Consider the following 21,672-nt stretch of genomic DNA (forward strand, 5'->3'; position numbering starts at 1 on the left):
TGTGTGTCTCTCTGGTTTACCTGCTCAGTCACTGACAGTCCTCAATTCCAATCAAAATGAAATGTCGCATTTGTGACATTTATGTGAATTGATCAGCCGCTCTGACATGCAGGCCTGATACCCGATCACGCTTTTACTTCAGGGCACTATCACAAGTGTGGTGATATGCATTGTAATTGGGTGATTTATTGAAATGAAACATCCTAAGAACTTGGAGAGAAAACTTCGAAAGATCTTTTAACAAATTATAAAATTGTAAATATCGGAGGCTAAAAAGCTTGCAATCCTCAGATTCTACCTCTAAAAATGTGAAAAATGTATTTTTATATATAAGTTGGTTATATCATCCATTGTGTTAAATCTTCATCTTCGAATAAAATGGTGACTGAACATGTCTGATTTGTTAGAGAAATTGTAAATTAGTATTAATTGGGTAAAATGAGCTTACTATTTTTTTCTAAAACAACCCTGTGCTTGTGTAGTAACATATGCAGTTCATGCATTGTTCATATAATTCATTAGACAAAGTGTCAATGTGAGTTACAATGTAATTACTTTATATCAATCATTAAACAATTTTGTGTTGCCAATACATTGATTGTAAGTGATAAAAGCTTTAGCTACTTTTAAAATTAATAAAAAAAAAACAACTTAACTCTTTACAGTCCAGAAGAGTGATGTAAAATATTAAATACATAAACAAAACATTAAGAAGATCACAGGAAGGCTAGTCTATAAAAGTGTGTTTCAAGAAGAGTCTTAAAAGAGGTAATACCTTTTGCAATCCTGATCTCCTCAGGCAGGTTGTTCCAAAGTCTCGGGGCATGAATGGTAAAGTAAGAAGACATATTAGGGCTGGCTAACATAGACAAAGTCAAATATCAAATCCACAACAAAATACATCAATATATCAATTTTAAGAATATGCTCTGGTTAAAAACAGCAGCCACTGAAACCAGGAATAGGCACTTGGGCCATATCACAACATTACAATATCCAAACTCCCAGCCAATATTTCATTTAGCAGACCCTTTTACCCAAAGCTACTTACAATAAGTGGATTCAACCATGAGGGTACAAACCCAGAACAACAAGAATCAAGAAAAGACAATTTTCTTCAAGAAAGCCAAACTACAATGCTACATGTAAGTGTCATTCAAGTGCTACTAGTTGTTTTTTTTGTTTGAACTATAGTTATTAATTTTGTTTATTATTTTTCACATCTCATCAGTACTGACTCGACCCCTTCCCTGAGTCCTGGGAGACGGATCCCTCACATGTGGCTCTCCGAGGTCTCTACATATTTTTGCCCTGTTAAAAGGGTTTTTAGTAGTTTTTCCTTACTCTTGCTGAGGGTTAAAGACAGAAGATGTCACACCATGTTAAAGCCCTATGAGACAAATTGTGATTTGTGAATATGGATTATACAAATAGAATTTGATTGATTGATTGATTGATTGATTCCACCATTTAGGAGCCAGGAAACAGTCGTGATTTTGTTGAGTGGTTAGCTCGCAGTGAGGGGGCAACAAGTCGATTGGCAGATGCCGAGCGGAGTGAATGGGCTGGGGTGTATAATCTGTATCTAAGATAGATAGATAGATAGATGGATACTTTATTAATCCCGAGGGAAATTCAGATCATCCAGTAGCTTGTACACTTAACACATCACTGACATAAATACATAACTCACATACATCACATATATCACATACGGAGAGCATATATACAGATACAGGTATGGAATGCAATGACTTGATTGTGTCAGTGTCCAGTATTAAAGTGATTTTGTGCTGGAGTGGATAGTACAACAAAATATAAACTGTACTTATATTTATCAAAACAGCAGAAATATATATATATATATATAAATATATAGAAAAATCAATGAATAAATCAATCAATCAATCAGATTTTACCTGTATAGCCCATATTCATAAGTTACAATTCTTCTCATGGTCTATAACAGGGCGTGACACTGTAAGGAAAAACTACAAAAAAAAACTTTAACAGGGTAAAAATACATAGAAACCTCAGAGAGAGCCACATGTGAGGGATCCCTCTCCCAGGACGGACAGAAGTGCAATAGGTGCCACGAATATGGTCGACTCATGCCGGGAAGATCTCTCCCCCCCACTCTCCCACTGTGTGGCGTTATGAAGCTGAATGGCTCTGGGGACAAAGGACCTCCTCAGCCTTTCCGATGAGCATGACAATGACAGGAGTCTGCCACTGAAATCTATAACGATATGAATCTATATGTAGTTCTGCATGAGTGATCTGGTGTGAGTGCAGATTTAGTCCTGAAATGAAAATGCCTGAGTGGTGGTGTAAGTGAAATGGTGAATTGGGTTTCAAAGGAAGTTTGAAAAAATCGAAGCAAACAGAGAGAAGGTCTTTACCTTGTTATTAGCTGACTTGTGTCTGCAGCAGCTCCTCTGTGGTTGGAGGTAAAACACCACTCAGCCCAACATCGGGGTCATCAGGCCTCTGGCTGATGTGTTATGATGTGAATATTTTATGTATTTGGTACATGGATCCATTGGTATACTGGCTCAAGACAATATAAATTGTCTCCTGTCTATAGCATTGACTGGACAGCTGACACTTGGTGCCCCACTTCTTTGGAGTAGAAGGAGATCAAGGATGTTGACAGTGATGGTTATGTTCCCCCATCTTGTCTTTGGTAAGTCATGTGGTGTAACCTCTTTGTTAGTTTTTGTAGTTGTTGTTTTTTACCCTACTTAAGCTATGTGAGAATTCCCGCATGAAAAGTCCTGTATGAAAAATCCTACTTGATTATAAGAACATACATTTTAGCAGAAAATATTTAGTATGGAGTAAAAATACTGGTTTAGTCCCACTGACTCATTATGAAATGACATTATTAGTTAATGAACACTTCAGTGTGTCAGTAATACTTCACTGTTGTCGCAGCTGCAGCTGGAGTTAATTTAAACTATTTCGTTTTATAAACAGAGACACCAGACAAATCTGAGGGATCCTCAGATTTTGAATGGAAGAGGTAAAAACTAAGCTGTGAAACAAAGATCTGTTTTCAGTTTTTAATTCATATCTGTAACTTTTATGAGATAGTGGATCATTTGAGCATGAATCAAAATAATAACATTGTAGAATTTGAGTGAGAAAATCTGTATTTGTTAGAGCTCTTAACAACTCATAAACATCGGAAACGTGACCCCTGACTTCATACTGCTGTGAACTAAAAAGTGTGACTCACTATTAATACCTGAGTATATGATTCAACTGCAATGCATTTATATTGTGGTCAACACAAGCCTGTTCATACCACCAGTAACGATAGATATATAACTACTGCACAGCTTTATGATGTACAGGTTATGAATAAATGGATAATTGATTTGTTTGAGGTTCCTACAACTCATTAAAAATCTGGAAAGTTGTGGAGTTTCTTTCAATTCACATTTCTGTATCTTTGGTTTTCTAATGAGTAGTGAAAACACGGATCAGGATCTCTACCCTGTTTGTCTGGAGGATAAAGAGCAGTAAGAACACTCAAGATGGAATAATCATCAATCAAATTTTATTTGTATAGCCCATATTCACAAATCACAATTTGTATCATAGGGATAATATTCTCTGTTCTTAAACCTCAACAAGAGTTAGGAAAAACTACCAGAAAAACATTTTATCAGGAGAACAAACGCCTCAGAGAGAAGCATGTGTGGGATCCCTCTCCCAGTATGCACAGAAGTGCAAAACGTGTCACGTGTTACAGAGCACATCAACAAAATCACAATGTACATTGACAGGATTGAAGAGCCAAGTCTGAGTGTCTACTGGTGAAGCCTCTTATCTAACACTTGCACCAAAAGCAGCTAAGGAAAGTCCTGAGAGTGGGCAGAGCAGATTTTGTAAAAAAAACAACAAATATGTAAATTTTTCTTGAGCGGTTATTACCTTTTCTGACACCTAGACAAAGACAAAATTCTGACCCAGCTGCTCCTCCTCTCCTTCACTGAATTCCACTTCTTCTATTTCTTTTTCTTGTCCTTCTGTGCTGCCTCCACCTTTAAGGAAGTGACAAGGGTGAGTGGTTACAAACGGTGGGCCGCTTCTGCTCTTTCATCCATGCAGTACCAGGCTGAGAGAATCTGTTGCTTTTACCTGCATCATAGGTCAGTGCTGGACCTGTCTCCACCACTGGTTTCATGAGTATCTGCTCCTCCACCTCTCCCTCTGTGCTGATCTTTCTTTCATTCTCCCTCCTTTCTTTATTTGTGTTCTCTCCTCTCTTGTTTTCTTCTTTTCTATTCACCTCCTCGTTGGTTTCCTGGACATGGAGCTGGTCCTTCATCCTCTCTGCCAGCCCCCTCAGCTCCCAGTCCTCGTCCATAGAGCTCAGAGAGGGAAGAGCTGGTATAGACAGTCTTTTTTTTGGTATGCCTGTGAGAATCAGAGTTTCCTATGAAAACTGCAGGGTGTGATTTATTTCCAGTACAGCTAGAAGCAAGTATCTTGCAAGGAATGTCTGTTTTTGTACAAAAACAGACATTCCTGTTAGGCTGTTTTATCCTTAAAGTGTTTGCTAATCAATTCTAATAAAATTGCATATATCATATTATAGAATTTAAGCCAACTAGCCAATTAGACGTTTTGTACATAGACATGTTATGGTATTTTGCCTTTTTTATATATATAATCTTTAATAGTAAATATTGAGATTTCTAATTGAGCTAGATCTAAATGAGATTGATCTTAATCAATAAATTGGCTATCTTTTCCCTTCTTTGAAGGGTGGTGCCCCGCGAGAACTTTAACCAACTAAAGTTATGATCGAATATGAATACTTTAAATATTAATGTTTTATATTTTATTTTAATTTATTGAATGCCTAAAGGGACACCATTCGATGGTATCACTTTTAAGCACTATGCACAACAATAGGATTAAAAGGGGGGAGTTTTCATTACACAGGGTCACTTAGAAATGTTTTAATAATACTAATTATTAAAGTATTATTAGCTGTGTGTGAGTGTGTGTGTGTTACCTGCTGCGGAGGGAGCTACTGTGGGCGGAGTCAATCCAGGCTTCAGGCCCATTTGAAGGGAAATGGCTTGAGGCCCACTGAGCTCAACATCCACCCTGTCTCCATCAGTGTCTCTGCAGCTGCTGCGGGTGGTGTATCCAGGGGTGTTATCATATAAACCACTACTTCTTCCTTCATCACCCAACATTTTATCAGCTTTGCTTCCATCAATTTTACTGCAGATAATCTTAGAAGTAGCTTTGATGTTTTTGATAACGTGTCTTTTGGGGATCTCAGAAGCTTTACTGTTATCACTGCAATGACCACTGGCAGTATGAATATCTTTACTGCTGCTTCGGATCCTTTTTGCTCGGTGTGGTTTGTCTGGTACCAGAGGACGACCTCTGAAGGCCAGATCAGGGTAAGTTCTCTGCATCTCCATAATGAACTGGTCTGCAATGGGAATGCGTCGAGGAGTGCACCTGACTCCCTCTCCAGGCCCGGGGACTGAATACAGAAGTACCTGAAAAGTTAAAACACCAGAGACTGCAGCTGTGTGTTTGTTAACCTGGCAGCCAGTCATGCCACCCTGTGTTTTGTGCATTGATAGTGTAATTTCTGATATATTTGACAGCTAATTGTATAATATTTTTTATTTCATCATCCTCAACTGATATCAACCATAATTTTGTCCCCCTTTTTTTATGTTTTATGCACCTGCTTATTTTTTACAGTATGTGGCAGAAATACTGTAAAAACTGTATAATTGAGCATGTTACTTGACAGGATATTACATGAAGTCAGCCTGCTAACGGTATGTATAATATAAAAGTCCTGTTATTAGCCTCACAAACCCATCGTTCAACTGTAAAGAAAAAAGTATGACTATACACAGCATTAAAAGCACATTCATATTTGTATTGATTTCTCTGTTGGTCTCTGTAGGCTCTTTCTCTTTCTTTCATTGTCTCCATTCATTGTTTCTTTCATTGTAACCAGTTCTCTGCGCTCTGCCCTACCTCTTTACTGTCTCCTTTGTCTTTCTCCTTCTCCTCCTCCTTTGGCCCTATTTTTCTCTCCTTTCCTGGGGCTTCTTCCACTTTTGTAGGCCCAGCTCTCCTCTGGAGAACCTCCAGCCACTCCTGCAACGTGGGATCACAACTGTCATATGTAGTGTAACTATGTTTAAATTACATGGTAATGAGCTACATTCACACTATAGGTCAATATAATATTCAATATAATGAGCATATACATTTCTTCGTATCTTTTTTTCAATCCATTCCTTTTCTGAGAGCCAACTGCTGTCATAGATGGATTCTGCTTAATTCAGCCTGTGACTATATTCATCCTTTGACTTTCTTTTATTGTGTTTAATTATTAATTCATAGTTTGTCTCCACATTATGCATCTTACTGTTTTCATCCTGTTAAAAGCCGCATTGCAAAGGATTTTGAAAATTTGGCAGAAAGAAAAGTGCATCTCTTGGATTGGATACATCCGAATATTACTTAATTCCCACTGTTACATTAAATAAAGCCGAATTCTAATAATTGTAATTGTAATGTATAATAATATGGAAAATATGAAAAATGCTTCAGTAATGATCCTACCTTTGGTCCTAGCTGATCCTTATCCAGGACCTCCAGGAGGTGGTAACACTCCAACCGGGCCAGCAGAAGTTCGAAGCCCACCAGTATAGCTCTGTCTGGGTTAGCATCCTCACAGAGTCTGAACTCACTGACATCCATCAAACAGTAAAAAGGAAAACAAAATCAGGGCAGATTCAATGTATGGCCCCCAGGTTCCGTTTGCCTGTTGCCATCAAAGTCACCTGAAACGCTAATTCTTTGGTGACACATTGAGATTCTTTGCGAAGACATTTATGTATAAAGTTCAGCCTATTACCCCGTGTCTAAGTAAACATATGTGTATGGGGTATGTTTCTTCAGGCTTGGAGAAATATGTGCTACTCTTGTCCTGATTCTTTTCCCTGGTCATACCTTTGTGGGCTGTCAGAGTGAGGCAGGTAGCCTATAGAAGCCAGTACTGACTGAATGGTAGAACTGCTGAGAACTGGTAGAAGACAGTAAACAAATGGACCAGTGAAAGTCTAAAAGAGACACAGACACAGTTACATATATTATGAGATTGTCTTAATTATTTGCAATTGGTCATTAAGGAATTATCTCGGATATATCATATATTCCACGGAAAACTACATCTATAGAATGACATCTTGCTTCATAGTGCTGGAAAAGGAAAGACTGATATTACATCAAACTATCTGGAAACATCACCAAAGTTTAATTACAAAAGAAAAACATAGTTGGATGATATCCAGCTTTCCATCTGATCATCTGATCATCAATTTTCTCAAAAGGTATTAGCCCAAGGTAGCTTGTCTATAGTATAGAATGGGTTTTAATATAACCACTATGGTACAACTTTAATCTAACAAACATTTTATAGCACAACATACTATTAGATAATAAGAGACAGAAAGAAAGAAAGAAAGAAAGAAAGAAAGAAAGAAAGAAAGACAGAAAGACAGAAAGAAAGAAAGAAGGATAAAGCCTCTACCTTCAGTGTCTTGAATTCCTTCCTCCAGGGTTGCAGGAACAGGTTGACACAGACGGTCTCCAGCAGCTCGGTGGCTCTGATGAAGGCCATAAGGTGTTTCCTGCAGTTTGTGTTAACAGGGTCACATGCCTCGGCCACAGCCTGGTAGAACGGGAACACAGTGAAAGTACCTGGAGGCGTCGGTTCCCTGAGCAAATATTGAGCCAGCTTCTTCCGCAGCTGAACATCATGGTGCGGCTGATCCCCAGGAAACCAGTCACTGAAACACTTCAAATAATCCTCATAAAGCTCCGGGCGAGAAGCCTCGGCCTGTTCTCCTGCTCCTTTGCCGTCCTGCATTACTTCCACACAGACACAGAGAGAGAGAGAGAGAGAGAGAGAGAGAGAGAGAGAGAGAGAGAGAGAGAGAGAGAGAGAGAGAGAATGAGGAAGTACAGGTTGTCAAACAACCTGATGAGGAAATGGAAGTGAGAGAAAAGACTTGGTTCACTGAAGTGAATTTAGTAAACCCTTAGATAACTGAGCTTATCATGCATTAACTGAGATGAGTCTGAGAATATAAACTTTTCTTCAATCAATCAATCAAATTTCATTTGTATAGCCTACAATGAAATTTGTATAGCCTACAAGTGAAATTTGTAGGCTATACAATACAACTAGGTATTTTGTATTGTCACCATGAAGAATCAAACCAGCGACCTTCCAGTCCGATGTCCATAACTTTATGCCCATAGTCCAATTATTCTGCCACTAGTCCACCGGGCTAGTCCAGGGACACATCCATGTGGCATTATATGTCCCTGGACAATCTAGGCCTATAGCAGCAGAAGCGAGACAGACAGGAACCAGCTCTAACTATAAGCTATATCAAACAGCTTGTGGAGACAAATCACAATTTGTCTCCACAAATCACAATTCCCCATTCAGCCGTAGGTGATATCCAAACAATAAGATAAGATAAATGTATTGATCCCAAACACAATATGCAGAGTAGGGAAATTTGTCTTCTGCTTCTGAACATCACAGGACACACAGAGCAGTGGGCAGCCATGCGCCCAGGGGGCAGGTGTTGGGGGAGTAAGGTGCCTTCCTCAGGGCCACTTAGACAGTGGGGGTAGGGAGAGTGCTCTTTGGACTTTGGAACAGATCCGGGTGTTGTCCTGGCAGGTATGTTGTATTGTCACCACAAGGAATTGAACCAGCGACCTTCCAGTCCGATGTCCATAACTTTATGCCCATAGTCCAATTATTCTGGTACTAGTCCACCGGGCTAGTCCAGGGACACATCCATGTGGCATTATATGTCCCTGGACAATCTAGGCCTATAGCAGCAGAAGCGAGACAGACAGGAACCAGCTCTAACTATAAGCTATACCAAACAGAAGATTTTAAGCCTACTCCAAATCGTAGCAGTCAATATCCAAGACTGAAACTTTGAGATGATTCGACTCGAGAGGATGATAAGGTATTACAATAATCAAGTCTGGATACTGCATTTTAATTTACTACAAATTGAAATATAGTCATTACATTTTAAATTGTAAAATAGACAAATCAGTTTTAAGCTCACTCACTCCAAAACATAATGTCTTATCTGTTAGATCTTTTCATTTATAGCAAGCAGCCCTCTTGTCTTTGTCAGGTTAAAACTGCATAAATACATTTAAAAAGTAATCTAACAGAAATAACCTGTTCTATTGGACTATGATGAGTGATTCAGGCAGCAGCACCTGTTTTTTATTATTTTATAAGAATAAACCCTTACCTAAAGGGGCAACTGAAAAATTATTTGTGCTTAAATGCCCAACATAAGGTAAGTGTAGTCTGTAAAAGGCTCCTCTCCGTTATTAGAGAAGTTGGCCTGAAAATTAGAATTAGTTATTTGTTTTATCTCTATATGTACACCACAATGTTTGGAGAAATTGTTCAGAACTATATAAGAAGAAAACTAGACAAACAATTCAGTCAGACATTTTGACGTATTGAAAGTAATGAGTTTGAATTTATTATTATGATTCTATTATTGTGAAATAATATCATAATTAATTAGGGCTCAAAGATCGTAATTGTGGATGTGTGACTGACACAGGACGTCATGGATGAATCGTGTGTTCGTCGCCTCTGCGCTGATGTTGTGCTTGTAGGTCCACGGCCACAGACAGTGTTTTAATTTGAAAATCCTCCACCGGATACACTATTTTTCCTTTCCGGGTTAAGCGGTGTGTAAGTTTGCAGTCACGTTGTCGGAGACTGAACTGTTTTCAAAGTTTAACACAGAAGTTGTGGACGCAGGTGACGGTGGTGTTGAGGTAAGCACCCCCCCCCCCTCTCTCTCTCTGAGCATCCCTCCTCTCTATGTCTTTGTGTGTCTCTCTCCCTGTCGCACCCTCTGTCTACGTGTGTGTGTCTCTCTGTCTCACCTCGTCTATGTGTGTGTGTGTGTGCGTGTGTGTTTTATCACATCATCACACTGTGAAAAGAAAACACCAAGACAAAGTCGGTAAAAAAAAAAAGTGATTTGAAACCTACTATACAAAAATTCAGATTTTATTAATCTGTGAGGATTCGCTGCGCTCTCCTGATTGAGTGTTTTGTAGTTTTTTAATGCTGTTTTACTACAATGAATACTAAAACTGTATTATTGCATGATGATAAAGGACTCTCATATCAGACTTGATGATTGTGAGATAATTAATCATTTTATTTCAGATAATTAATCATTTTATTCTCTGCATTGGGCTGTTGTGCAGTTGTATGTGAAGTGATTAAAATGGTTCAGAGATGACAGTTAATGTCAATTTGGTTCAACAAGTATCCAGAATAAGACGGGATTGGAGGCTGAGATATAAAAACAAAATACAATGTATTTAATAGATGATGATTTAAAACAGACTGCTCAAACAGTAAAGTGACATGTGCAAAGGTTGGAAAGGCTGGCCTGGACTTGATATAAATGAAAGCTTAAAAAAAGAGAGAAATTAGAGGCTCCAGACCCAATTGTACAATGCTCAAATATCATGCATTAAAAACCAAACACAACACACTTTAAGAAAATCACTGCAAATGATATACAACAACAAAATGACAAAAGAGGGCCTCTACTTTATGGAGCAAATAATTCACCACTATTCAAGTCACTACCACTGAATTGCACTGTCCCAGTCAACCATATATATTGCACCTTGCCATAGAACAAACAAAATAACAGAAAGAAACAAATAATCAAACCAAATAATCTAAATGAAATCTAAAGTGGGAAAAAACAGTGACCGTAACTATTTTGCTGGAGGCAGCCCTATAAAACAAACATGTTATAGTTAGGTCACACAATTTAAATACATTTATAATATTTAAAAACATTTACAAACATAAAACGCATCCTTATCTCATACCTTTTAATTCATTAAAATAAAGCAGGGACAGCATGCATCCACGGCGATGCCGACACCGTCGCACACACTTCAGTTACTATTTGCGGACACTTTCTCTGTGATCTCCTTTAACATTATATAACTTCCAGCAACTTACCGCGACAAACAATTTCGACCACACGTGGTGCGCTCACGCTAACCTCCCACACACACCCACAGGACCGGCAGTGGGGAGAGAGAGAGGACGAGGGAGAGTGCTAAGGTGTCCCTAAATAAACTCCTCCGCCTCCCCGCAGCCTATGGGAGTTGCCGTCCTGTCAGGTTAATTAACACATCCCGAGCAGGGAAAATGACACTGCTAAAAGTATAAAACTTTATTAAGAACTGACCCGCCACATATGTGAGAGTGATCATTCACTATTCTGCAATTAAACTGTTTGCAGATGGAACCAGCAGCAGTTTTGTGAAGTAGTACTTTACAGTAGAGCTCATGATGTGTTGTGAATGTGTGTCCTGCAGACTGAAAGAAGCACAGACATGAAGAACAGAGGTGTCGGGCTCGACAGTCGGCTCAGACAGAGAGTGGAGCAGGTAAAGTTGATCTCTTCACTATCCTACAGCTCTATGTTGAATATAGATAGAAATGTTTATGTTATCTGAGTTTAGTAAAAGCAAATAAGCACACACACACACCTGATCATCAGTTTTTTAGAGCACATCAAAAACTGTTCTTTTCTCATTGCAATTGTATAGTGGATAACAAGACCAAGCTATTATTTGTCTTCCAAGGTGAGCTTTCATCATGGTGATGTCTGAATGGAGAAGCTCTGTCATCAGACTTTACAGCATACCAATGCATCAACAGGAAGAGTTAAATAAATCTCATACATTAACTGGTACAAATGTGTACATGAACTAAAAAAAATGAGAAGGAAAAACCCAGTATTTACTGTGAAACACAATAAAACGGTCTGTGATGCTGATCAGAGGGACCAGAGACAGAGAGTTATGAAGAGTCTGAATCTTTTAATTTTTGTCTGTATTAATAAGACAGTGTAAGCATGAAGTGGGCAAGACATGCAGAAAAGGGCCCGGTTGGACCCAAACCTGCGCCGTGTGCAGGAGGGCTCAAGCCTCTTCCTTCTGTATGGCACCCTTGTAAAGTGGCTGCGAAATATTTGATATCAGTCTGTCATATTGACCCAGTTTATGATGCTCTGTGCTTTCAGTATATGGCATCCAGCAACCGTGAATATGTGGACCTTTCAGCCATGGCCCTCGACCTTCAGAAGTTACACAGGCAAGTTCTGCAGAACACTTACCAAAACTAACCTTTATCTGTTTGACACTAACCATTTTTCTAGTCAGGAAAAGATCCATTTAATCATCACCAACACTTCTACCTCCATTGACATGCATCTGGCGAAATTTATGCCTACCAAACTATACAGCCCAAAAGAAGAATAAAGTCACCACTGTACACCTCTTGTGAATTCAGTTAGTTTCTAATGATGTGAATGTAATTTTGGTGCTAACGATACTATGATGTCTTTATTGCAGAATGGAGTATGGCAGAAGAAACAAGACAGCTTTCAGGATTCAAGTAGAGAAAGGTAAGAGGCTCCTTATAAACTGTAAGTTCACAGTGGAAAGAATAGTAAGGCAGGTCTTAGTTTTTTAATCATAATAAAATATTCATCATGTGATTACAAGAGATAATACCTTATGTCAACATTGAAGAAATATTCTGTTACACAAAGAAAACAAATAATGAGACACATGGTCTCTGCTGCTCTCTGTATAGACCAGTCCCTTGCTGTTTTATGATCAATCTCTTCTTTTGCATAATGTGTAGTGATCCGATCTGTCTTTTCCATCTATCTCTCCTAGTTTATGAAGCTATCATGAAGGAATCTGGGCTGAATTATCTGGAGAGCAAGCACTTGGCTAAGAGAGCCAAGCACAGCCACAAAGACAATGGGTAAAGCAAAAGTCAAAACTGTAGCTGTTTTCAGGCATTTACTCCAGAGAATGTCCACACACTTGGGGTGGTATTTTCTCTGGAGTTTGCCTTTCACACATGAACAACAAAGGAAGAGATCTTTAGGTTACTTTCGTAACCCCGGTTCTCTGAGTAGCATGAGTGAGATGTCACACTATGGGATACGCCCCTCGCGCGTATTCACAGAAGCACTTATTCCAATTCGCCAGCCCTGATAGGCTGGCAGTCGTGACGTCCGCGTCAAGGTGCCGCACCTTAAATAAGGTGGACGCGGCGTCACACGTCATTCAAAACAAGCACACCTCTTCTCGCTTCACCCCAGTAGCAAGAAGGGCGGTCTGGTGAGACATCTCACTCATGCTACTCAGAGAACCGGGGTTACGAAAGTAACCTAAAGTTCTCTTTCTTAGCATTCGTTTCGATGTCTCATTATGGGATATGGAGACTCCCGTATTGCCAGACAAGCTTATCTCGGTGACTGACCACCAGCCCCCCCCCTCACTTAAAAGTGAGATCCACATTGGAGCCCACGGAACCTGAAGGCCTGAGCTGGAGTAGGCCAATGCAATGGCATCCACTATCCAGTGAGAAAGTCTTTGTTTGGTGACAGGTTTGCCCCAGTGGGGCTTAGCCCAGGACACAAACAACTGATCCCCTTTTCTAAAGCTCCTCGTCCTTTCCACATATGTGTGTAAGGCACGGACAGGGCACAGCATGTGTAACCGCTGCTGTTCTGCAGAACCATAGGGAGGTGGCACAAAAGCTGACAGTTCCACTGGGGAGCATGGTTTAACAACCTTTGGAACAAATGCAGGATTCGGTCTCAGCGTCACCCCAAGGTTCCCTGGGGTGAACCGCATACATGCTGGATTTACAGACAAAGCGTGAATATCACTTACACGTTTAGCTGTAGCCAAAGCCAATAACAGAGCCACCTTCAAGGATAACGTTTTCATGTCCACGTTATCCAATGGTTCAAAAGGATGACTAGAGAGGGCTCCAAGCACCACACTGCTAGATCCCATGATGGTGACATAGTCTTAGAGATGGGCAGCAACCTCCGTGCACCCTTCATAAAACGACAAACCAGAGGATGTTGACCCACTGGTTTTCCATCAAATCCAACATGGCAAGCAGAAATAGCTGCCAAGTAAACTTTGACAGTAGAAAATGCCCTCTTTTGATCAATCAAGTCCTGCAGGAAGGACAGGACTGTACCAACTGGACATTGAAAAGGGATTCCCTGTGCCTTAGCACACCAATCCTCAAACAACCTCCACTTACAGTCATAAAGAGACCTAGTGGATGATGCTCTGGCATTCTGAATTACAACATTATTTGATAATCCAGTCAGGCTCAGATTAAACCACTCACGGGCCAAGCCCACAGGGCGAGGCGCTCCGGGTGAGGGTGAAATATCTGTCCGCGCGCCTGGGAGAGCAGGTCCCTGCGCAGCGGGAGAGGCCATGGGTGACCGTGGAGGAGCTGTCTCACTTCCGCCAGCCAGTGCATGGACGGCCAGTGAGGAGCGATCAAAATTACTGACAGACGATTCTCCCGCACCGTGAGCAGTGTCGGGGGAATCAGAGCCAGAGGTGGAAAAGCGTAAAGCGGGACGCGCGGCCACTCGTGAGCGAACGCATCCAGCCCCAGCGGTGCGCTCTGGTCGTGCAGGGAGAAGAACAGTGGGCACTGTGTGTTTCCCCTCGACGCAAACAGATCCACTGTTGCGCGGCCGAAATGTGACCAAATCTGAGCTACTACAGCCGGGTGAAGTTTCCACTCCGCGTAGAGAGGATTTCCCCTGGACAAAAGGTCCGCACCCACATTCTGAATTCCGGGAACGTGAGTCGCTCTCACTGAGAGGAGATGCTCCTCGCTCCACAATATCAGTCTGCGTGCAAGAGTGTGTAACTGTAGAGAACGTAGACCCCCCTGACGATTGATATACGCCACCGTGGTCGTATTGTCCGTCCTCACTAACACATGATGTCCCTGGAGGAACGGCAGAAAATGTTTCAGCGTCAGAAACACTGCCATCAACTCCAGATAATTTATATGGGCATGTTTGAGATCTGTGCTCCACATCCCATTCGCGGATCTGCCCTCGAACACACCGCCCCAGCCTGACAGACTGGCGTCCGTTGCGATCACTTTTCTGGCAGATATTGCGCCCATGCTCACCCCCGCTGTCAACATAGACGGGCGTTGCCATGGTAGCAGCGCGAGGACGCACGACGCGCAAGCCGTTACACTGCGGCGTCTGTGGCGCACAGGATCCAGTCTGAGAGAAGCCACCCAGCGCTGAAAATCTCATGTACAGCCTGCCCAGCCTCACCACCAATATTGTTGAGGCCATCAGTCCCAATAACTTGAGGCACAGTCCGTATGTGACCCGACGTGTTATGGCAAAATGAGAGAGAGTGGACCTGAAAGTGCGCACTCTCTCGGCTGACAGGCGAGCCGTGTAGGTCAGTGAATTTAACGTGAGACCCAGAAAGGCAATTTCCTGTCTCGGCGTTAACACATTCTTTTCCCTGTTCACCACAAAACCGAGATCGGCCAGGTGAGTCAGTACAATGCTCGTGTGCGCCGCAGCCTCTTGCTCTGAGCGCGCCAGCAGCAGCCAGTCGTCCAGATAAGTGGCCACGCGTATACCCCGCTCCCTGAGGGGAGCTATAGCGGCGTCGACACATTTCACAAACACCCTCGGGCTCAGTGACAGGCCAAATGGGAGTACCAGATACTCGTACACTGTGCCCTGAAAAGCGAACCTCAGATATTTCCTGTGCGGAGGATAAATGGGAATGTGAAAATACGCGTCTTTCAGATCGATTGATGTGAACCAGTCCCCCGGTCGGATCAAACGTATCAGCGTTGAGTGTGTCAGCATGCGAAACTTGTATCTCCTGAGATACGAGTTCAAAATGCGAAGGTCCAGGATGGGACGTAATGAGGTTCCCCCTTTCTTTGGGACCAGGAAATACCTCGAATAGAAACCCTCCAGTCCCTGCCTGTGTGGCACTATTCGTATGGCTCTTTTGTTTAATAGAGCTGATATTTCTTCCCGTAACACCCGGGCCGACTCTCCCTGCGCACGGGAAGCGATGAGGCCGGGAAAACGGGGGGGCATTGTGGCGAATTGAAGCCTGTAGCCTTTGGCCAGTGTTCTCAATACCCATTCTGACGCTGTGCATGCTTTCCAACTCTCTAGCCTCAAAGTTAGGGGGGAGTGAAGCTCTGTCTGACACAGACGATCTTTGGGGGCCCGTACCAGCTGCGCACTTCCGAAGATCACTGCGCATGCGCTGTCTGATAGGCTCGGAGCGAGCGGAACGGGATGTTTCACCACAGGTGGGACGCTGCTTCCCCCTTGTGGTGTTATGGGGAACAACAGTGTGCTCTGCACCTCTGTGTTTCGTTGGTTTTGTTTTTGTGTTTTTATGATTCTGCAACCCTGCGCCCTTGGCTGTGAGCCTGGATACGTCAGTGGAAAACCTTTTATTAACACAAACCCTGTGTGCGTGCTTGTGAGACATTGATGTGGCGTTGAACAATCCCGCATCTGAAACATGTCTTTTCGCCTCTTTACTGGGACGCACAAACTGAGCTCTGGGCCCACGCGTCGCCGAGAGGGATGGGTGGCACTGGGTAATTTCTTCCCTAACACACGTGATAGCTGGGCTGCCAGTGAACAGGGAACGGGTGGCAGCTCCGCTCGCGGTGGGGTTGACCGCTAAGTCGCCTTCTTCTTCCGCCTGGCCTGCTGACTGGTCGACGGACCCGGTTGAGCAGCCTGGGTTGACGGGGAATAGAAGGGCTTTCTCGGCCAAGCGGGCTTCGTTTCCGGGGGGCCGTTGGTGTTCGCACCCGGTTGAGCCCTGGGGCGCTTCGAGATGCGGAAAGCAGGAGCGGCGCTCCTAGAGGCAACCTGAGCGAAAGTCTGCCGGGGGGGCGGAGGCGCCGCGGCAGGTGCTTTCCTCGGAAGGCAGAGCTGTAGCGCCTCATCCTCCTTTTTCTTCGCCTCACAGCGCTTTTGCATTGAGGCGAGGGCGGAGCCGAAGACACCCTCGGGGACAACAGGCATTAGGCCTGCACGATATGAGGAAAATCTGCGATGTGCGATACCATTGTTCAATATTGCGATGAGATATGACTTGCGATAAATAAACAAATATTGAAGTGTGCATATTAGCTATACAGTTCCTGTCTTTCTGCTATAATAGGTACACTGCTAACATAGACCCCAAACATTGAATAGCCTATGCCCACTGAATAAAGAAATGAAATAAATTATTTTATTTAACTTTTATTGAACAAAGTGCACAACATGAACACCCAACGAAGTTTAATTTCCCCTGCTCTATTTAAAATATTTTCTTCTAAACTGAACAAAACCATTGAACTCTTGAAATAAAAAAATATCTGGGGGAAAACAACTTAAATAATTAAATAAATATAAATTAAACATGGGCATGGCAATTTAAAATAACTAATGTCTCCCATTACAATCATCAAGGCCCTCGACTCCGCCCAACAAGGTGCAGAGATCTATAGTATGCGGGGGAAAATTGAAATAACTAAATCAAGATACAATCAGGAAAAAAAAAATCTACCCTTATGGCAAGTTATTCTTTAGGGCAAGTTCTTGGCCAAGAAAACCAGCATGTTGACTTTGCTGGGTTTCAAACATGCACGTTGACATGTTACCACATTCCCTGATGTGCTGAATAGCCTCTCAGAGGGTGAACTAGTGGCAGCTATACAAAGATACCTCCGAGCTAGTTTGCTTAGCTTTGAGTAGGTGACCTGGTGGAGTTTCCACCAAGCCAAAGGGTCTGCCTCACTGTCAATGGTGGGGGACAGCAAGTAGCTGTTAAGTTCAGCTTCAAGAGCTTGCTCCAGCTGCATGGAAGATGCGGTGGAAGTGGTGGGGCCTGGACTTGTTTTGAGCAAACTGCCCAATGATCGCTTTGCCTTCTTGTTGCTGGGTGGATCCATGCTTTGGGCCTCAGTGTTGTCAGAAGGTGTTCCCTCCTAAAACAGAGAGACAATTAAGAATACATAGAAAAATACACATGTTCCATTCACATTCAGATAATGCACCATCTGATTACAGTATGTGACATCTTGTATCCCACCAGTGCTCATGTCAAATGTATAACCCAATTACCTTCCGTGCTGTTTCTTTCATTTCTGACATCACCCTGGTCTTGATGTCTTGGACTCTTTCGCTGCTGATGTAGCTGACCTTGAACCTGGGGTCCATGAAGGATGCAGTGTCCAGAAGTTCTTGTGTTGCTGGGTCATCATACTTTGTATTCATGTAATCCAGGATTTTCACTTTAATGGTCTTGGTTAAATTGGTGTCATCTTCCTTTTCTGCAAGAACTGATGTATTCAAGAGATGAAGGACTGGTTTCACATATGAAACACTCACATAGCTTTCCCCGGAAAGAGCATCAGTAAATACTTGCAAAGGGTGTAATGCCAGGTTTACAGACTCCAGTACATCCAGGTCCTGCCAGGAGGGAACCAGATGCCGTGTTTTTCGGTCTGCCGAGAGGACATTAGATATGGCTTGCCGCTGCTCCAAGATCCTCTCCATCATCTTTTGCCTCGAGCCCCACCTAGTTGGGCATTCTGTGATGAGTGAGTGCTCTGGGAGGTTGTGCTCCTGTTGTGCTTCTTTCAGTGCCATCTTCTGCTTCCAGCTGTGGGAGAAATGTCCCACCAATTTTTTACAAAGCCCAGCAGCACGGGCAATGCGGCTGTCATCTTTAACAGCATTTTCTGGAAAGACAGGAAAACACATGAAAAAAATATTAAAACCTACCAGTAATCATTGTAGCCTAACTGCAAATCTAACAATTTTCTAATAATTACAAAGAAATAATTCAGAGACTGCATAATTAACTACAATTATTACAAAGTAATAATTCAGGGACTACATACTAGTTAACTACAGTAATTACAAAGTAATGATTCAGGGACTAGACAGACTACCATTATGTGGCATGTAGTAGTAGTTTAACTTGTAGGCATGAGCTCAAAATCAATAGGTTACAAAACAATAGACACAGAGGTTCTCAAAAAACAATATAAAATAATAACAATAAATAACAAAAACAATAATAAAACAATAATATTACAAAATAAGACGGCAATAGATAACAATAATGCCACGTAAAGCAAATGTATTAATTTACACTTACCGATGGCAAGATGCAGCCTGTGGCCAAAACACTGAAGTCTGACCAAGTGGTTGAGTTCGGTGGCCTTCACAACGTTTGACCCGTTGTCGGTGGTGATGCAAGCTAGCTGCTCTTCCCGCAAATTCCAGCTGGTCAAAGCCTCACGTAGTCCACACGCAATGTTTTCCCCAGTGTGTTCTCCGGGGAAGTAGGCTGTCTGTAGACATCGCGTTTTCAGTTCAAAGTCTTGATCCAGGAAGTGTACAGTGAGGCTGATGTAGGGCTCTGTCGTTCGACTGGACCAAAGATCTGTGGTACAGGCGTAGTGTTCAATTTGACCCAGTTCCGATTCCACTGTCTTCCTGCATGTGTCGTACATTTTTGGAATGGCGACTTGGGAAAAATAATTGCGTGATGGAATGCTGTATCTTCGGTCCAGTTTCCTTATCAGACTCACAAAACCATCTTTGGTCACTGTGTTTATAGGCATCATGTCCTTAGCCAAATAACGAGTAATGGCCTCTGTTATTTCTCCGTGGCGTTTGGATGTTTTCTCGTAAGGAGTCACGCACGCAAAACTCTGAGAAATGGACTGTTGCAAGGTTTTAGATTTGCTGCTACTCAACGTTTTTGGTTTTGTGGTTTGGCTAGCTTTGAATTGTTCGTGTAGTTCTTTATGGTTGTGTTGCAGGTTGTGATGGAGGTTTGTTGTGTTTCCTCTGGAAGTTGCCACAGCTGTTCGGCATGTTTTACACAGTACCTGTGTTTGTAACACGTCGTCGCTACGGAATCCAAAATAACTCCAAATTGCAGAAGTGCAGTTCTTTTTCACCACAAGGTCTTCGTCAACCACATTTTCCTCGCTATTCTCTCCTTTCTCCGCCATCGTGTTACATAGCCTCGCAGTCGGCAGCTAGCTGTCGGCTAGCTGTGTGTTTCAGATGAAGCAACAGCTAGCCGACGGCTAGCTGTTGCTTCATCTGATTGGCCAAATGGTGTGAATGCATGGCGCATGTATCCAGGGCTCCATCTGATAGGTCAAATGTTCGCATGCTGGGTGTGAATACATGGCGCGTGTAAATAAAATGATTTTTATTCATCGCGTTTCAGGCATCTTTTCCGATGTGTTAACCGTGCATGTTCATATCGCGATGACGATGAAAATACGATTTATCGGTCAGCCCTAATAGGCATGTCCAGGATGTCCTCCTTTTCTCTATCAGACAGATTGGTCAGATTCAGCCATCTCGTCCTCTCTTGTAACACCAACACCGACATGCACTTCCCTGCCGCCTGTACAGCGCATCGCTGTACGCGTAGGCAGATATCCGCGATTGTGGTGATCTCGTCCCACGCGGAACTTTCGGGCATGTCGGCTATGTCGTCAAAAAGCTCCGCTTGGTAAGCTGACAACATGGAGGTGACGTTGAGAGCCCTCACCGTCAAAGCCGCTGCTTTATAAGCTCGCTCAGTCATGGCAGATTGGAAGCGATCGGCTTTCGTGGGAAGTGTGGGGGCCCTGGATGAGGCAGCTGACAGCCGTGGATGAAGGTGTGCTGCCACCAGGGGCTCCATGGGAGGCATGCGGGCCATGGCATGCTTATCCATTCCCTCAATATCCAAGGAAGACGCACCTTGAATGGTGGTTTTGCTGGAGTAAGGGTTATGTTTCCATGAGGCGGTAACTTCCTCCAGGAGTTCCGGGAACACCGGGAGAAGTTGTCTCGCAGCCCTCTTTGCTTGGGGTAATTTCTTCCCCTCGTAGCGGGACCTTGGGGCCTCCGCCACGACCGCGGGCCATGGAATCTTCAGTCTCTCTGCGGCGCGTTTACACACATCGTGCATATCGCCACTGGGCTGGGGCGTAATCGTCCCAACCGAGCCCTTTGCAGGGCTTGGAGAGCTGAGAGCCTGTGAAGGTGGGACAAAGCAGGATTCATAATCCTCGTCGTCACCGTCCGACACCAGACAATCCCCGCCGTCGGACTCATCCTCCTCCTCATAATCCAACATGAGGGGAGGCTCCGTTAGCGGGTCAAGCAAATCCAGCGTGGAGCCCCAGCGCCGAATCTCTGATTCGGGAGCGTCCTCCTCGTCCACACCGGGTTGGGGTTCCTCGGTAGTGGCACTGGAAAGGATAGGGTCCCTCTCAGAGATGCTAGCTTGGCGTGCTAGTCGTCGGCGGAGACTCTTCGCTGTGAAGCGGGCGCAGTCGGCGCACGAGCTCGCGTTGCTGACAGCGGCGCGGGCATGTTCCAGCCCGAGACACGCGGAGCAGACCTGGTGAGTGTCCATGCTCGATATTTTATTTCCACAGGTGCACAGGCGATGGGCATCGCCTGGTTGCGAGGTGGAAGGAAGCTTTGCAGCTTGATCCATTTAGCTTGGTGTGCTAAAGGGGAGCGAATTATCTGGAGTGATAGTCGCTTTTAGCTAGCTCCGGTGGCAGGCAGTGTGGTGACCGCAGGCTCCCGGTGCCGTTTAGCTAATCAAATAGAAGCAACTACCTAT

The 21,672-nt window shown here is 43.2% G+C and overlaps 3 protein-coding genes across 4 annotated transcripts in view; 1 reads left to right on the forward strand and 2 right to left on the reverse strand.

Annotated features, from left to right (window-relative positions):
- Nucleotides 1-3,548: 3,548 nt before the first annotated feature.
- Nucleotides 3,549-7,969, reverse strand: si:ch211-189a15.5 (uncharacterized). The gene is made up of 7 exons (XM_062401592.1): nucleotides 7,595-7,969; nucleotides 7,015-7,124; nucleotides 6,625-6,751; nucleotides 6,031-6,153; nucleotides 5,033-5,534; nucleotides 4,150-4,428; nucleotides 3,549-4,052 (listed from the first exon to the last, which is right to left on the reverse strand). The coding sequence occupies exons 1-7, from the start codon at nucleotides 7,931-7,933 to the stop codon at nucleotides 3,955-3,957; spliced, it is 1,578 nt and encodes a 525-aa protein (XP_062257576.1). The 5' UTR covers nucleotides 7,934-7,969; the 3' UTR covers nucleotides 3,549-3,954.
- A 1,811-nt stretch (nucleotides 7,970-9,780) lies between these two features.
- The window catches only part of nvl (nuclear VCP like), a 28,780-nt gene continuing 16,888 nt past the window's right edge, over nucleotides 9,781-21,672 (forward strand). For both annotated transcript variants that reach the window (XM_062400928.1, XM_062400930.1), the window contains exons 1-5: nucleotides 9,781-9,903; nucleotides 11,485-11,556; nucleotides 12,195-12,265; nucleotides 12,526-12,578; nucleotides 12,856-12,946. In XM_062400928.1, coding sequence (XP_062256912.1) covers nucleotides 11,503-11,556; nucleotides 12,195-12,265; nucleotides 12,526-12,578; nucleotides 12,856-12,946 — 269 coding nt within the window. In that variant the 5' untranslated portion in view covers nucleotides 9,781-9,903; nucleotides 11,485-11,502. The remainder of the gene's footprint in view (nucleotides 9,904-11,484; nucleotides 11,557-12,194; nucleotides 12,266-12,525; nucleotides 12,579-12,855; nucleotides 12,947-21,672) is intronic.
- Nucleotides 17,086-18,793, reverse strand: LOC133966156 (E3 SUMO-protein ligase ZBED1-like). Its single transcript, XM_062400936.1, has 2 exons — nucleotides 18,141-18,793; nucleotides 17,086-18,004 (listed from the first exon to the last, which is right to left on the reverse strand). The coding sequence occupies exons 1-2, from the start codon at nucleotides 18,780-18,782 to the stop codon at nucleotides 17,603-17,605; spliced, it is 1,044 nt and encodes a 347-aa protein (XP_062256920.1). The 5' UTR covers nucleotides 18,783-18,793; the 3' UTR covers nucleotides 17,086-17,602.

Source organism: Platichthys flesus, chromosome 12 (assembly GCF_949316205.1).
Source record: "Platichthys flesus chromosome 12, fPlaFle2.1, whole genome shotgun sequence".
In the NCBI taxonomy this organism is placed as follows: domain Eukaryota; kingdom Metazoa; phylum Chordata; class Actinopteri; order Pleuronectiformes; family Pleuronectidae; genus Platichthys; species Platichthys flesus.

Bases quoted from the DNA above. Each gene is read 5' to 3' on its own strand.
- si:ch211-189a15.5 (XM_062401592.1), bottom strand. From the start codon at position 7,933: ATGCAGGACGGCAAAGGAGCAGGAGAACAGGCCGAGGCTTCTCGCCCG. The intron at 5,535-6,030 runs GTAGGGCAGAGC...TTAACTTTTCAG, and splicing joins ACAAAGGAGACAGTAAAGAG to GTACTTCTGTATTCAGTCCC. The intron at 4,429-5,032 runs GTAACACACACA...TGATTCTCACAG, and splicing joins AGTAGCTCCCTCCGCAGCAG to GCATACCAAAAAAAAGACTG.
- LOC133966156 (XM_062400936.1), bottom strand. From the start codon at position 18,782: ATGTGTTTTCCTGTCTTTCCAGAAAATGCTGTTAAAGATGACAGCCGC. The intron at 18,005-18,140 runs GTAATTGGGTTA...TCTCTGTTTTAG, and splicing joins TGAAAGAAACAGCACGGAAG to GAGGGAACACCTTCTGACAA.